This window comes from Pelecanus crispus, chromosome 9, assembly GCF_030463565.1.
Source record: "Pelecanus crispus isolate bPelCri1 chromosome 9, bPelCri1.pri, whole genome shotgun sequence".
Taxonomy (NCBI): Eukaryota; Metazoa; Chordata; class Aves; order Pelecaniformes; family Pelecanidae; genus Pelecanus; species Pelecanus crispus.
Window position 1 is genome coordinate 6,899,994 of NC_134651.1, and position 13,963 is coordinate 6,913,956.

Here is a 13,963-nt window from a genome sequence, read left to right on the forward strand (position 1 = left end):
GCTTGTAAAGCATTAGGAGATCAGATGGTACAAATCGTATGCATTTCACAACTACAACTTTATGAACACTGAAGCTGAAAAACTTACTCAGGAGCCTGGGAAACCAGGATTAGTTTCACTGGATTTTAGGTGAAAACCATAGTGGAACTTGCTGCAAATCATTGATTGCAAGAATAAAGCACTTCTTTCCCAGCAGCAATATAATTTTGAGAAGGCCTGTGGCTTAATTGCAAAGCTAATAGTTGAAAAATGTAATCCTTTCAATGTATTTGATATTTAAACTCAAAATAAGATCCTGGGTGAAAATATTTTGTGGTCCCTTGTGTTTATTGGGCTGTACTTAGAATTTGGGCAAAACAATATAGTCCATACCCCAGTCAGGCCAAGTAGAATTGATGGTTGTTATCCTGCAGCACGCAATGGGGAACTTTGCTTTCTGACCAACTTAATCCCATGTTTTGTGACAGTAACTAGTGCTGAGGGTCTGGGTTTTTTTTTAAATACATATGAAATCTTTACGCTGTTGTACTCTAGTAACTGTCCATTAGGAATACTTTCCATATCTATAACACTTTAACAGAAGCTACTATGTATAAATGGCCGGCTCTCCCCATGAGTTCATGATGGGAGGATGAAACCGCCACGGCTGCTGCCCTTCAGGAAACAAATTTGTTGATGGAACAATTTGTTTGTGGTAAAAACCTGCATAATTAGGCAAGGATAATGCTACTTCATTTCGACCATCGTAAGCAACACCTGTTACTGGGGATACAGTCTTTTTTTTAAATGTGGAAACCCAAGGAATTATTTTCAAAGCACAACTGCAGGTGTGCTAATGCAGACACTTGGGCTGGTGATGGACCTTTTGCAATGACTCCTTAAAAAGGAATTTGTAAATCATACCCTTCTGATAACTCAGGGGTAGACATGCGTCTCGCGTAGTAAGAGGAATCCTTCTCTTGTGGTCAGTCTTGTATCTGCCATTAAACTCAACTCCCCGCTTTAGGGAAAAGATTGAGCTTTTCATACGCAAGACATCAATCTAGTTAGGGCATGTATTTTGAGGAGTTGGACCAAGTTCTTCCACAGGTGTGATGGTGTGCTAGGGCATCCGCTTTATGTTAATCAAGTGTGTTAATAAATAACCAGCTTTAGAGCTGTTGGTTTAGACAGGTGATGCAAATGAGCTAGCGAAATATTTTTATGATTCTTTGCCTCTTTATGTTCAGGTTTCTGGTTTGTTGTTTTTTAGCTGAATGATGCTGCTTTGCTCTACGTTTCTTTTGACCTGATGCCCATATCCTGTTGTGGATGATCCATGCCTATTCATAGCAAAAGAGCACTTAAATGCTGTCACTTAAATGTTGATTGTTTGGAGATTAGGGATGGAATGGCTTTGTGCCTCTTATCTTTCCTGAACCATTTATTGTGCTCTGTATGCTGGATCAGATCCACCCTGATCAGTGCTCCCCGAGAAATTATTGTTGCAGACAAAATAATGGCTTTCATATGTCATTTTTCTGATTTCCAGCTTGTGCTTTAAAAATGTTGCTGGAATAATGGGTTTCTGTAGGATTACTGTAATTCAAAAGGTCATCTAGGCACTAATTATCTTATGTGTTTAGCCTAAGGAATTCAGAAACACAACAGTAATTCAAATTCTGACTTTCCAGATTGAATGATTAAATTTGGCATGCAGGGGCCGCAGAATATAAAGACCAGACCTAAATTTAGAGAGAGTTTTGACAAAAAGATATGAATCTAAATTTTCAATTTATACTAAGATTAATCCAGATTTTGATTGAACTTCTGTCAATGCAAAGTTAACAGAAGCGTGTTTAAAGTATTTGAGTAGAAGTTTCACAAGCATCAAGAGCATGGCTTAAATGATCACTAGTTCCCAGTGAAACTCTCCATTAAGGAAAGAAATCTAAATTATAACTTCTAAACCCATCATTTTAGACACCTGAAAAGTAATGAAGATGAGTACAATGTACACTGAACTGGGATGTGTTTTGGTGCTTCCTGGTCTTTGCAGCATTCCCATCGTCTGCAGAATTCAGCAGTGGGAGACTGGGGTGATATTTTGATTATTTAAAAAAATGGTATTGTATTTGTTACTAAATAAATAGTTTATTACTGGTTCTGCGCACAACTGCTGAACTGTGTGTGTGTCTATGGATTTTGCTTAACTGATATGTGTTATGGGTAGGACTGAAGGATAAATTTTCAAAAATGTGATGGATCAACTCCCCTTACACTGAAAAAAACCCTTTTATTCCTGTGAACTTGAAATCCTGGTATGGCTCGGTGCTGTGTGCTGGAGTTTGTGCTCTCTGCTCTCATGTACCAGTGGTCTAAAGATTTATGTCCTTAGCTATCAGCATTTGGCCAAGTTAAACATAGTCAGGAGTTTGGTGGTGGAACCCGAAGCCATAATTTTCACCTGCACACAACAGAGTTGCATCTTTATTTCAGGTCTTAAAATTTAGATGAGTAGTTAGGCTTTAAATCTCTACCGGCTCTTGGACTGTGCTGGTACCCAAAGATGTAGTATACCAGTCTGTTCCCTCCCTGCCCCCCATATCTCTTCCAAAGTACAGATAACACAATTGTTGGGTTGGGGAAATTTAATCTTTGAAGATCCCAGTGAAACAAATGTGTTTTTCTTTCGGCAGGTCTTTTTGGTTCAAGTTAATCCAGGTGAGACCTTTACAATAAGGGCTGAGGATGGAACCCTGCAGTGCATCCAAGGTAAGAGAATACACAAACGTGTGGATGAGCATTGCTTGCATGATGGAAAACTTGTTCTCTCATCTCTAATAAAAAGTGATATGCAGTTCTGAAAATACAGTGAAGCACTTAAAGAGTGAGAAGTTGCAGACCTGGCTGCTGTACATGTTATAGGACTTTAATTTCTTGCAAGTTCAGGAGATTTCTCTCTCTGTTCTGTCATTTATCAGCATTTTTTATTTTTTATATATACATATTTTCTTTTAACCAAATAGTAAATACAAATGAGAGAACCCAAGTTAGTTTGAAAACTACTAACAAATTAAGCAGATATCTATGGAAGAACTGTTTTGTTTTGATACAGGTGTCGGGAGGGATAGAAAATGAGCAGGGAAGTACAGACATTGCAGAGTGCTTGGAGAAGTCAGATTGGTTTAGAGTGGAATTAAATCGTTTCTTCAGAAGCAGAGCCAGTTAATTATGTAGTATTGAATAAAAGCATGTAAGCAGTCTTTTGCTCTTTTACTTCTCTGTAAAACTGTGCAAATATGATAAATAGTGCTTGTGATTTTTGTACGAGGGAGCCCACACAAAATCTTTTAACAGGTCTGAAGGGCGAAGTGATGAAAGACCTTTCGGGCTGTATATTAAGTACTGTGAAGGGGGTTTCTAGCTAGTAGCAAATATACCTTTGAAGGGAAGCAGATATTTCCCTAGGTATAACACTGTCTACAGTAAATACAGGAAGGTTAAATCAAAATTTGAAGGGAATAGATTTTGCGTAGCTGTACTGCTAATACTGCTTTCAGTGATATCTTTTGAGCCTATGCCATTATCTTGCTTTTTTGGGAGGGGAGGTAGGTGGTGTTGCCTCCCCCATCCCTTCCAGATCTTACACCGCTAAGCAGCAATCTCAGTGGGCTGTTCATTCAAAAGCCTCTCCTGAAAAAAGTAATAGTAATGCGGTGGGAAAAAGTCAGTTTAATAATAATTGTATAGCTAGCAAATTGCCCCTCCATTTTGACTGTGAATTTCAAAAATACTCAAGAAAGACTGTTTCTTAGACTGCATCAAACACTAAAAGCATACTGCTCATAGATAACTATGCTTTTTATTAGCATTTGGATTAGAAGGGAGCTTGGAGGTCACCTGATCTGACCTTCTGCTGAAAGCAGGGACGGTGTCAGAGGTGGATCAGGTTGTCCACCACCTCCTGACTTGTGAAGCTCTCCGAGGATGGAGGTTGCTCCCTGGGCAAACTGCTCCAGTGCTGCACCGCTCCCATAGGGAAGAGTTTGTCCTTTGAAATAGCTGGAATTTCCCACCTTGCAGTCTCTTTGCATCTTTTCCGTGCACCCCCCACCCATTTAAACATTGGAGGAGTTGGTCGTTGTTGCTTGAAATTTCACCCCTATGGAAATGAGGAATTAACAGTTGTTTGAGATAGACGTTACAGAAGTTTCGCTGAACACCATCCATGATTACTTGGTCTTGATGAGCAATAATAGCAGCAATTTCAAACTGCTTGTTAAGGTTTATAGCCAACATGCTGTGTGGTAAGAAATTGGTCCATGTGGCAATTAACAGAGGAATAAAGCTGGCTACTCCTTTTATTTGAAAGGAATGCTTTATATTGGTTAGTACATTAAAAATTTCCATTACAAATATAATTATGAAACTATTTATTTATAATTTTTTTCATGCCCAAAGTGTTTCTCAGACTGTATTTAAACGAACGCAACTTGAAACCTCCTGGTTCTGTATTCCCAGTAATTTAACATGTTTGTGCCAATGGGGCTTGTTTGGTACTCATCAGCAGTCTTTCATAAAATTAATTTAGAGTCTGTAGCACAAGATTTTCTCCTTTTTTTGGTAGAACTGCAGTATTGACCGCCAAAGCACATGCGTTTGTATACACTCCTTAAGTTTGGTCTGAAAATGCCGATGTTCTTTTCATGCTGAAGTTTCAACTCCTACTTTATTGTGAAATATTTCTATTGCTGAAATAAGTACATGCTTCAAACACGGAAGAGCTCCTGGCTATATTACTGTTGTTGCTTTTTTTTTCTTTTTCTTTTGGTAAAGGTGTGTTCACAGTGTGATTGTGGAACTTAAATAATGTTAATAGTGATCTATTGCAGAAGAAACTGTAATCAGCCAGCAAATATACTAAGTAGGATTTGTGACAGTTCTGGTTTTCCTGTGCTCTGAGGTTCTTGTAAGGCAGGATTATTTTGTGCACAGTGTTTCTGGAGACTACATACCCCCTTGCCCCACAAAACTTATAATGCCTTTTTTTCCCCCCTGTGATAGAGCATTCTGTATGTTTAAAGGTTAATGTATTCCCTATACGTCGGGCAGCAGTTAGACAATAATGATGCATTTTCCTTTGCTCCCGCATGGCACTATGATTAGGAAGCTATGGAATAATTTTAGCACTATGTTAAGGCAGCATGAAAGTCTCCTTTTGGGCAGTGTGCGTGCCTGTGAGCTGGTAGCTCCCCGTTGAACGGACAATACTCACTTTTTCCTTACTGCCACATATTCAGTGTTATGACATAAAATGTGATTGTAAATAGGATTCATTTGCATTCACAATATGAAGGAGTACTTTATTATAAATTGTGTGATTCTCCTGAGTTCAGGGAGTGAACGCTGTTACTAAAAATTGGAGATGTCATGACTTGGTTACACTAAATTCTTCAGGATATACAAAAGCTGCTCTTTCCTTTGGCATGAATCTGTCCTGCAGGGGCACCTGACTTCGCTTATGTAGAGTGATTTTTATCTTTGTGAAAGCTTTTTTTTTTTTTTTTAAATATATGTGGCTTTTTGAGAAGTTTGAAATCTTCAGTTTGTGCTTCTGGAGCCTTTTTTGGATGTCCTGTGAACCACCACTTTATATCCAGGACCCTGTTTGGCTCCCCGGCTATGGTGTATCTGGGGATGAGTGGGGATAATGTGTGTTAGAGGACAGGCATGAAAACAGCAGCAAAAAAGACGACTTAGTGAATCTTCATTTGTCTTCTCAAGGTTGGAAGACAGACACTTGTTTGAGGAAAACCTTTGTGGAATATCCTCTGTTTTAAACACCCTGAAGGAAGTGTAATTAGCTACTAATTGAGTAATCGCTGTTTAAAAACAGAAAGAATAGATGCACATTTGAAGGTCTCCGGTGTTTTGGAATAGCAGAGAAATCCTAAATAAAAAAAACTTTTTCCAGTTCCTTAGGTTTTCACCAGTAAGGCAATCAGTGAAAACTTGAAAAATAAAAATACCCCCACCCCCAACTGAGATACTATGCCCCTAAAATACTATAAAACTGAAATAAATGTGTACTTTTAATTGAACATACAGTGTGTTACAGCAAGTGCTGTCTTCGTTCCTGTTTTCTATTTGCACATAGCCAGAGGTGACTTGTTTAAGACCTTGATTCGTCACCCCCTTGGCCGTGGTGGGGGACTGGATTCAGCGGCTCACGGAGGCGACAGTGGCTGGGAGAAGTTTAGCTGGTCAGTGGGTGATGAAGGGGGTCTGTGGTTTCCTTGAGAGGTCAGATTTAAAGAGATTGATAAATCGGGTCTGCTGGAGAAATCCAGCCCTTGAGTATAGGTCTGTAGGGCACAGTCCACGTGTTGGGTTATTTAGGGAAGCGTCTGAGCGGTTCCAGGTGCCCTCACCAGGACTGGAGTTACCAGCTACCCTCATAGAATCGTTTAGGTTGGAAAAGACCTTTAAGATCATCCAGTCCAACCATTAACCCACAGTACCAAGTCTACTCTAAGCCAATCAAGGGTAGACGAGACTAAACCATGTCCCGAAGTGCCACATCTACCCGTTTTTTGAACACTTCCAGGGATGGGGACTCCACCACCTCTCTGGGCAGCCTGTTCCAATGCTTGACCACCCTTTCTGTAAAGAAATTTTTCCTAATATCCAATCTAAACCTCCCCTGGCGCAGCTTGAGCCCATTTCCTCTCGTCCTATCTCATCCTATCTTGTCCTATCGCTAACTACATGGGAGAAGAGCCCAACACCCACCTCGCTACACCCTCCTTTCAGGGAGCTGTAGAGAGCGATGAGGTCTCCCCTCAGCCTCCTCTTCTCCAGGCTGAACACCCCCAGTTCCCTCAGCCGCTCCCCATCAGCCCTGTGCTCCAGACACAGGCCTTACGACAACACGCCTGTGCTCCTAAGGGTTTGCCTTCTCCGTCCCACGTAATAGAAGAGATGCTGTGGTATGTGACTTTTGTAGCCTTTATAACACCAAATGAAAGAATAAAGAAGGGGGATGTTGGGGATGAATTGAGAGGAATCTTCTTTTTACCAGCTGCTAGAAGCTGAATCGAGTCGAAGACGGGGAGCTGATGTGCCGGCGCGGGCGGGAGGCACGCTCGCTGTCCTGCCTGGGCTGTGAAACCCCCGAGTGCTTGCTGGGCGCTGGGGCTGCCTCCTGGCCAGTGGCGTGACGTGGAGACGTAAGGCACGTCCCTGATTTGTGTGCGACTGGATGGCCAGTCTTGCTTCCTTTTAAGCCATGTGCGTATTAATGACAAAGTATTAGTCTGCTTCCTCTGAAAATGATGGTATCCCTGGGGAGCGGGAGGAAAGCCCCGCTCGTCCTGTGCCGCCAACCACCCTGGCTGAGTTTTGGGCTCTAACTGCAAAACTGTACCTCTGTGGGTGGTTAAAGGGAGACTGATTTAGAATCTTAATTCAGTATTTTTGAGCGATGAAACGTGTATACGTGCTGTATCATCGGTATTTTAAAAGCTGCTCTTTTTATATAGTTTTGACGGATAATAAATACTTCATAAATACATCAATACTTTAAACACTTCATTTCCTTTTTGCATTTTTCCACTTAATTTTTCACAAACTCAGGACTTGACTGTCGCTAGCTCTGCAAGGAAAGGACAAGGGCAAGGCATAGCCTCACCCATTTCTTTGCTCAGCTGTAACTGTAGACCTTCTATTTCCTTTATATGAAAGATTGCTTCTAGTTACTGCTTTGGGGTAACCACACTAAATGAAATATGGAAGAGGGGGACAACATGGATCTGATTGACTGCAGAATGGAACCTAAACCACTCCCCTGTATTTGAAAAAAAAATGATTCTGCTTTCTGAATTTCAGAATAAATAGATTCCGTGTGAATCTGACATGTTCAGGAAATTCCCCTTTCCCTAGTGACTGATTGAAGACTGGTGGTTTTAGCCAATATCTTAAGATCTTTGCTAGGAACTCCTATCGCTGCGTGAGAACCATATCATATACTAAATTACTTAAAAATACAGCAGTTGGTGCATAGTTTGGGGCAGTGAACCCGAACCCAAGAATCTGTTCAGTGCTTTTTCATCCTGGAAGGCAATAATGCCAAGCCATCGTGTGCACTGTGGTATGAATAATAAGGACAAAATGATTATTCTGGTACCACTTGAACTTGCTTGTCACCCACATGTTGAAAAAACATACGCACAGGGACCTTGATGCAGAGTGTGTACCGCTTCTCTCCATTGATCACACAGAATTGCTCAGTTATTGCTGCATGTACTTTCTGTTGCCATCCATCTAAATGATACCCAAGGCGGGTCTCATTTTCTGCTGCAAGCAAACCAGACTGAGTTTTCTGTTCTGTCATTTTCTGTATGTATGCGTCGCATGTGAAAAGCCTGTAACAAAGCTAGAAGAAAGAACAGGTAGCAGAAAAGCACCTGGTGTGCTAAAAATGGAAATTCCTGGGTGTGTTCTGTTGAGCCCATGCTGTTGAAAATACCCTCTTGAAACTTCTCTCTAGTCTTTGTTGAGCATCACAGCACTAGGTTTGGCATAGTGAAGCACAAAATTTGTGTGCAAAGAAAATAAATATGCTAATGAAAAGAAATTATGCTTTAATTCTAGCATTGCACAGGTGAACAAGGCTCTGCATTAAATGGGCTTTTGTTTTTCAAGTATGAGATACAGATGTACAATGGCATGGAGGGGTTGTAGCTACGTTTAAGCGTGAATATCTGTGTAGTAGACAAGAACCTAAATTGCCTTTGGCTGGTTACATTTTGACACGAAAATAGGATAATAAACATACACGGCTTACTAATACTGATACTTGTTTCAAGTGATATTTTCAAGTGTTTTGCCGTTGGCACTGAACTTGAAGCACTACAGGGCCCTTGCTTGTTCTTACCTTATAAAACAAAGATTGCATGAATTAAATTTCAGTGCTGCTTTTTCTGTGGCTCTAAAAGCAAGTAAGTCAAGAGAAAGGCCAGAAGTATGCTAAAAATCTAGCAGTGGTTTCTCAAATGAAAGATTTCCTGGAATTATTATTCCCTTAATTTGGTGGGTGGGTGTGGTTTGGTGTGGTGATGCAAAGGAATGGGTGATATTAAAGGCTAAATAGCTGTAGATTTATGTAGGAAGAGTGTGTGTGTCAGTGAAATAAGGCTGTTCAGTCTAGTCGAAGCAAACCAAAAAAAGTATGTTGTGTGGTTTTTGGGGTGTTGGTTTTTTTGGTTTTTTTTGTTTTTTTTTTTCCTTTTAGCATGAGATTGGAAATGAGGAAGTGAGTCAGTTTCTTGGAGGGAAGGAAAGAGTTGAAAATAGATGGGACATGGTGTAAGCAAGCGAGTGATAACTGCGGCGTGTTACTGGGTGGGGACGGAGGCGCCGGGACGAGAGTCGCGAAGGGCACATGCGAGGGAACTGGTGGATGTCGGATCAGAAGTTGGGGATGAAGGAAGCCTGAGGAGATGGAACAAAAAAATATAGGTTCAGGTAGCTGGCTGTTTTTACAATGCTGCGAGCTTACCTGTTGCCTCGGCCGCTGAGAGCGTCGCTCTGCAGGCGCAGAGGCCGATGATGGGCTGCTCAGCAGGGCGCCTGGCTCGCTGTCAGTCTGAGATGAAATAGTATAGGATCATGGAATCGTTTAGGTTGGAAAAGACCTTTAAGATCATCCAGCCCAACCATTAACCTAACACTACCAAGTCCACCACTAAACCAATTAAGGGGAGAGTAATAATTTCATGGTTCCTGGCTTGGTGGCTGGATTATTTTTTAATGAAAGGAAAACTAGGAATCATTAAGGTTGGAAAGGCCCTCTAAGATCATCAGTCCAACCATCAACCCAACACCACCATGCCCACTAAACCATGTCCCAAAGTGCCACATCTACCCATTTGTTGAACGCTTCCAGGGATGGTGACTCCACCGCCTCTCTGGGCAGCCTGTTCCAATGCTTGACCACTCTTTCCGTGAAGAAATTTTTCCTAATATCCAACCTAAACCTCCCCTGGCACAGCTTGAGCCCATTTCCTCTCGTCCTATCGCTAACTACTTGGGAGAAGAGACCAACACCCCCCTCACTACACCCTCCTTTCAGGGAGTTGTAGAGAGCGATAAGGTCTCCCTTAGCAGCGTAGCAGCGCCCAAAACGATGTTGCTTTGGAGAGGTTTCCGGAAGGCTGGAAACACACGTCTAATCAAAGGGCAGCTCATGAAATGTGGGGGGGAAGTTGCGCTGGGCGCTCGAGAGCAGCCGCTGCCTGAGCGCTGGTGGGAGCCGGGGGCTGCGGGCTGGTGCAGCGCCTACGCTCTTCCCGCAGTACCTGCTGCCGGATTCTCAGGACTTGGTCCCGGGTTAAGCTTAAAGAAATTAATTCGTGACCGTTTTCAAAATAGGCTGCGAAGCGTTGCATCGAACGTAGCATTCCGCAAAGCGGGAAGAGGCAGTGTCCCCTTGAGCGCGTCTGCTGTGTGATGGCCGCTGAGTGCCCCGGAGGCCAGGAGCTCTCCTGGGATGGGCCTGGAGGCCCGTCTGCCGGAGCGCGTGGGAGTGGGACGGGGCGGGCATGCTCTGGCCGTGCCGGAGAAGGGAGGGGGGAGATGCAGGGTGAGCTCTGGTTTTGTTTCCGCCTCTTTTTTCCAAAGTGTTTCGGCTCATTTCTGCCTGCGTGCGGGTGTGCAGACTGGTTACGCGGCACGGAAAGCTGTCTGTAGGAAGTGCAGCTTCAGTTCGGATTGCTTTGGTCATTAGGGTTTGGAGCAAAACGGTCTGTGTGCGGTGGTGCTTTAAAATACAGCCCTTCTTTTGGTGTAAATAGATTTTGTTCAAGTTTTGTTTATTAAATTTTGCTCAATTTCTTTATCTGCTACAGTGAGGGCCCTTTTCAGCCAAATATCTCTTAAAACAAAATTCTTACTGCTCATTTACATAGTCTTATTTGACTCGTGGTATCTGGTGTTTAAATGTAAGATTTGATGGAAAAGTCAGCTTCCAATACCCTTTGGCCTTATTGGTATATCAACACACTTAAATAAGTTTTTTGATTTATTAATGTTCTTTCTATTAATGGACAAATGAGGGATTATCTGCACAAGCGTCCTCCAGAGCAAAACTGGGGTGGAGGGCTATAATCTGGAAGAATCCTGTGTTGCTGTTTGTAATTCCGATCTAACCAACCTTTGCTGTATTGGCCAAAATACTGGTTTCTTCCACCAAAAGAGTCAGCGTCATCCTTTAGAGGTATTGCCACCCATCTTCTAGCTTTGCTCACGTCGGTGTGTTGGCAAGCTCAGCTCTGTAGCACCGGCACGTCCCCAGAGCGGGGTTCAGTCATGTCCTTCCTGTTCGGATATTATCCATGGGGCATTCCAGAGTTTTTCAAAGGTATAGCTACAAACCACCAGTTCTTAATACCTAACCATATAATCATAACGGATATTGTTGGTTTAGTAGTTTCTGCTTTTTTTCTTATTGTTGCTGCATTATTGACCAGAAAATACCAGAATTTGCCGCGGAGACTTTTATCCTCTGTGTTATTTTTCGTGCCTCTACTTGTATTTCAGATACAGATCCTTTTGGCCTTTTATGTTTGGTCACCTTAGAAAACTGAAGCCCTGATTGTGCATCATTTATTCCTCCCACATGAAAGAAATAACTTTCACGTTTCAATGCCTTTGTGAAACTTGTGTTGAAATCATCTGAGAAGAGAGAGCAAAGGGGTGCTGACTCAGGAGTAGATTTTTCCCTTGTTACTGTCAGGGAGATCGTAGCACCATTCTCCTTTCATCTCATAGGTTTTGGTTTTAGCACACTACAATAAAGTATAGGAACCCATGTAAGAAGCCAAAAGTAAACAATGGGATGCTTTGTTTACTGTGTGAATAATCTTAGCTTCTCCGTTTTAAATCTGATAATGCTAAGAATAATAATGGAAATTTTTTTTTGCATGCGTGCAGACTAAATCTTGAGTGAGCTGCACCTGCACTAGTAGATTCACTGTATAGAATATCTAGTCCTTTAAAAATCCCTTTTGATTAAGATATAGTGAGTTAGTAGCTGTTATTTAATATAACTCCCCTGATACAAGCCAAAAGAAAAAAGAAGGAACTTGACACATAAGTGAACTTTGATTTGGCTTAATCTTTCCAAAGCCTAAAGTTTGAATGTTTTACAGTGCACACTGTGAGGCGAGAAAGGGAGAGAAGTACCGCTGAAACGGGAAATACTTCTGAAAAACTTCGAAATGTGGAAAGCCGAAGCAGTTTGTAAAAGCCTTGGTAGCGGTCTGCATCCAGATACGCTCGGAGGGATAGCCGTAGCCTTTCCTGACCCTGCAGCCTCTTCCCTGGGGAAGCAGGGCCGTGCTGCCCGCGCTGCGGCATGCCTCCGCTCCAGCCAGCCCGGGATGTGACCTGGCAGCCGGCGCCGCGTCCTGCTGACGTGGCCTCCCAGCAGAGGAGCTTCGGCGGCGGAGAGGGGCAGGGGATGAATCATCAGCAGGATGAGAAATGAATTAAGATTCCAACTGTTCCAGTCTGCAAGTATAGAAAGACGAAACGTCCCGCTCCACAGCGGAATAACACGTAAATGAGCAGAGAAGTAGTTAATGAAGTTTGTCCTTTGGTAAAATGAAGATTTTTTTTTTTTTTTTCTTATTTTTTTTGAATACCTAAGGATCTGCTGCTGGGAAATGCATTTATCTCTAGAATTAGGACAGCAGACTTTAGACAAATGTTAGAACATATGGTTTGGGCTATAATTTCAAACTTTTTTTGGTTTTGTGAATATGCAGGACTTGTATTTGGGGTTTGTGTCTGTCCTTATTTTACTTGCGCGCGTGTGTGTATATATATATGTCTGAAAGGATCGGCAAGTGTGGTACATTCAGACTAATTTGAAGGGCACTTGGAAAGGCAGTGTCTCATACCAGCATGCTACCAATTTTTAAATGTCTCCCAATATCTATGGATCTCTCCCCAAAACACAGAGAACCTGAGTGTGTCGGTATCTGCAGGAATGCTTGAGTTGTCAGTGTTGGTCCTGCTCAAATGCAAATAACCCTGCAAGTGTGGGCCCAGCACGTTCCAATCAATGGTGTCAGGATTTTAAAATCCAAGATCCACATTCTTTACCCAGTCTACTCGGACTATAAACATTGCGAACATATTAGTCAGTGCTTTTAGCCTTTTTAAAGTGTATTAGTGCCGCCATAGTTCTAAGTCAGTAAAGCAATTATATTCAGCTTTCTTAATCTGAAGCAATTATATTTATTGGCCAGAAGAGTCAAGAAATTATTCCGTCAGCCTTATTAAATTTCATTACTCCTCCTCGCAGGCAAATGTTTGGTTTCCTATACTTTTTATTCTTTACCCTCTTTGATTTTGGTTCATGTTTGTTTTGCAAATGCAATGAAAACTCTTCATGGTGCAGTACAATTTGCAGTGTGAAGTAACAGTTAGCATTTACAAAACAAAGCTAGCAAGAGCTGTTAGAGCCAGGAATAGCCCTCTGTATGATTTTATCGGAAATGTCGTAGCCAGTTTTTCAGTCTCCTGGAGAGGAAAAAAATACAAAGAAGTAGGGAGTAGGACACCAAGAAAGATGACAAATGTACAGGTGTCCTGGCTTTGTTAAAGTGTGAGATTTGTCTCGGGTAGCAGCTCTGGCAGCTCGTGTGTTGGTGTGACATGCAGTGGGACGTTCCTCTTAAGAGGCTGCAAAGTGAATTCTGGTAATTGAAGTCCTGCCTGTTCCTCTTGCCAAAACCAGAAGTAACTGTTGTGGCAATTGGCATTAGCCTTCATTTAAATAGAATATATTATCCAAATGACAGGAACAGTTAACCTTCCAGCTCAGTTCTGCCACGGGCGCCTTCTGCAAAGTGTGTGCGTCGCGTTGCTGGCTGTCCGTATGAATAGACTTAACAACCTCAGATCGCTTCGTGGA

General features: G+C 42.1%; 1 protein-coding gene across 1 annotated transcript in view; it reads left to right on the forward strand.

The window, feature by feature from the left end:
• The window catches only part of FNDC3B (fibronectin type III domain containing 3B), a 170,780-nt gene that overhangs the window by 6,793 nt on the left and 150,024 nt on the right, over positions 1-13,963 (forward strand). The window contains 1 exon segment of the mRNA XM_075717148.1: positions 2,679-2,754. Coding sequence (XP_075573263.1) covers positions 2,679-2,754 — 76 coding nt within the window.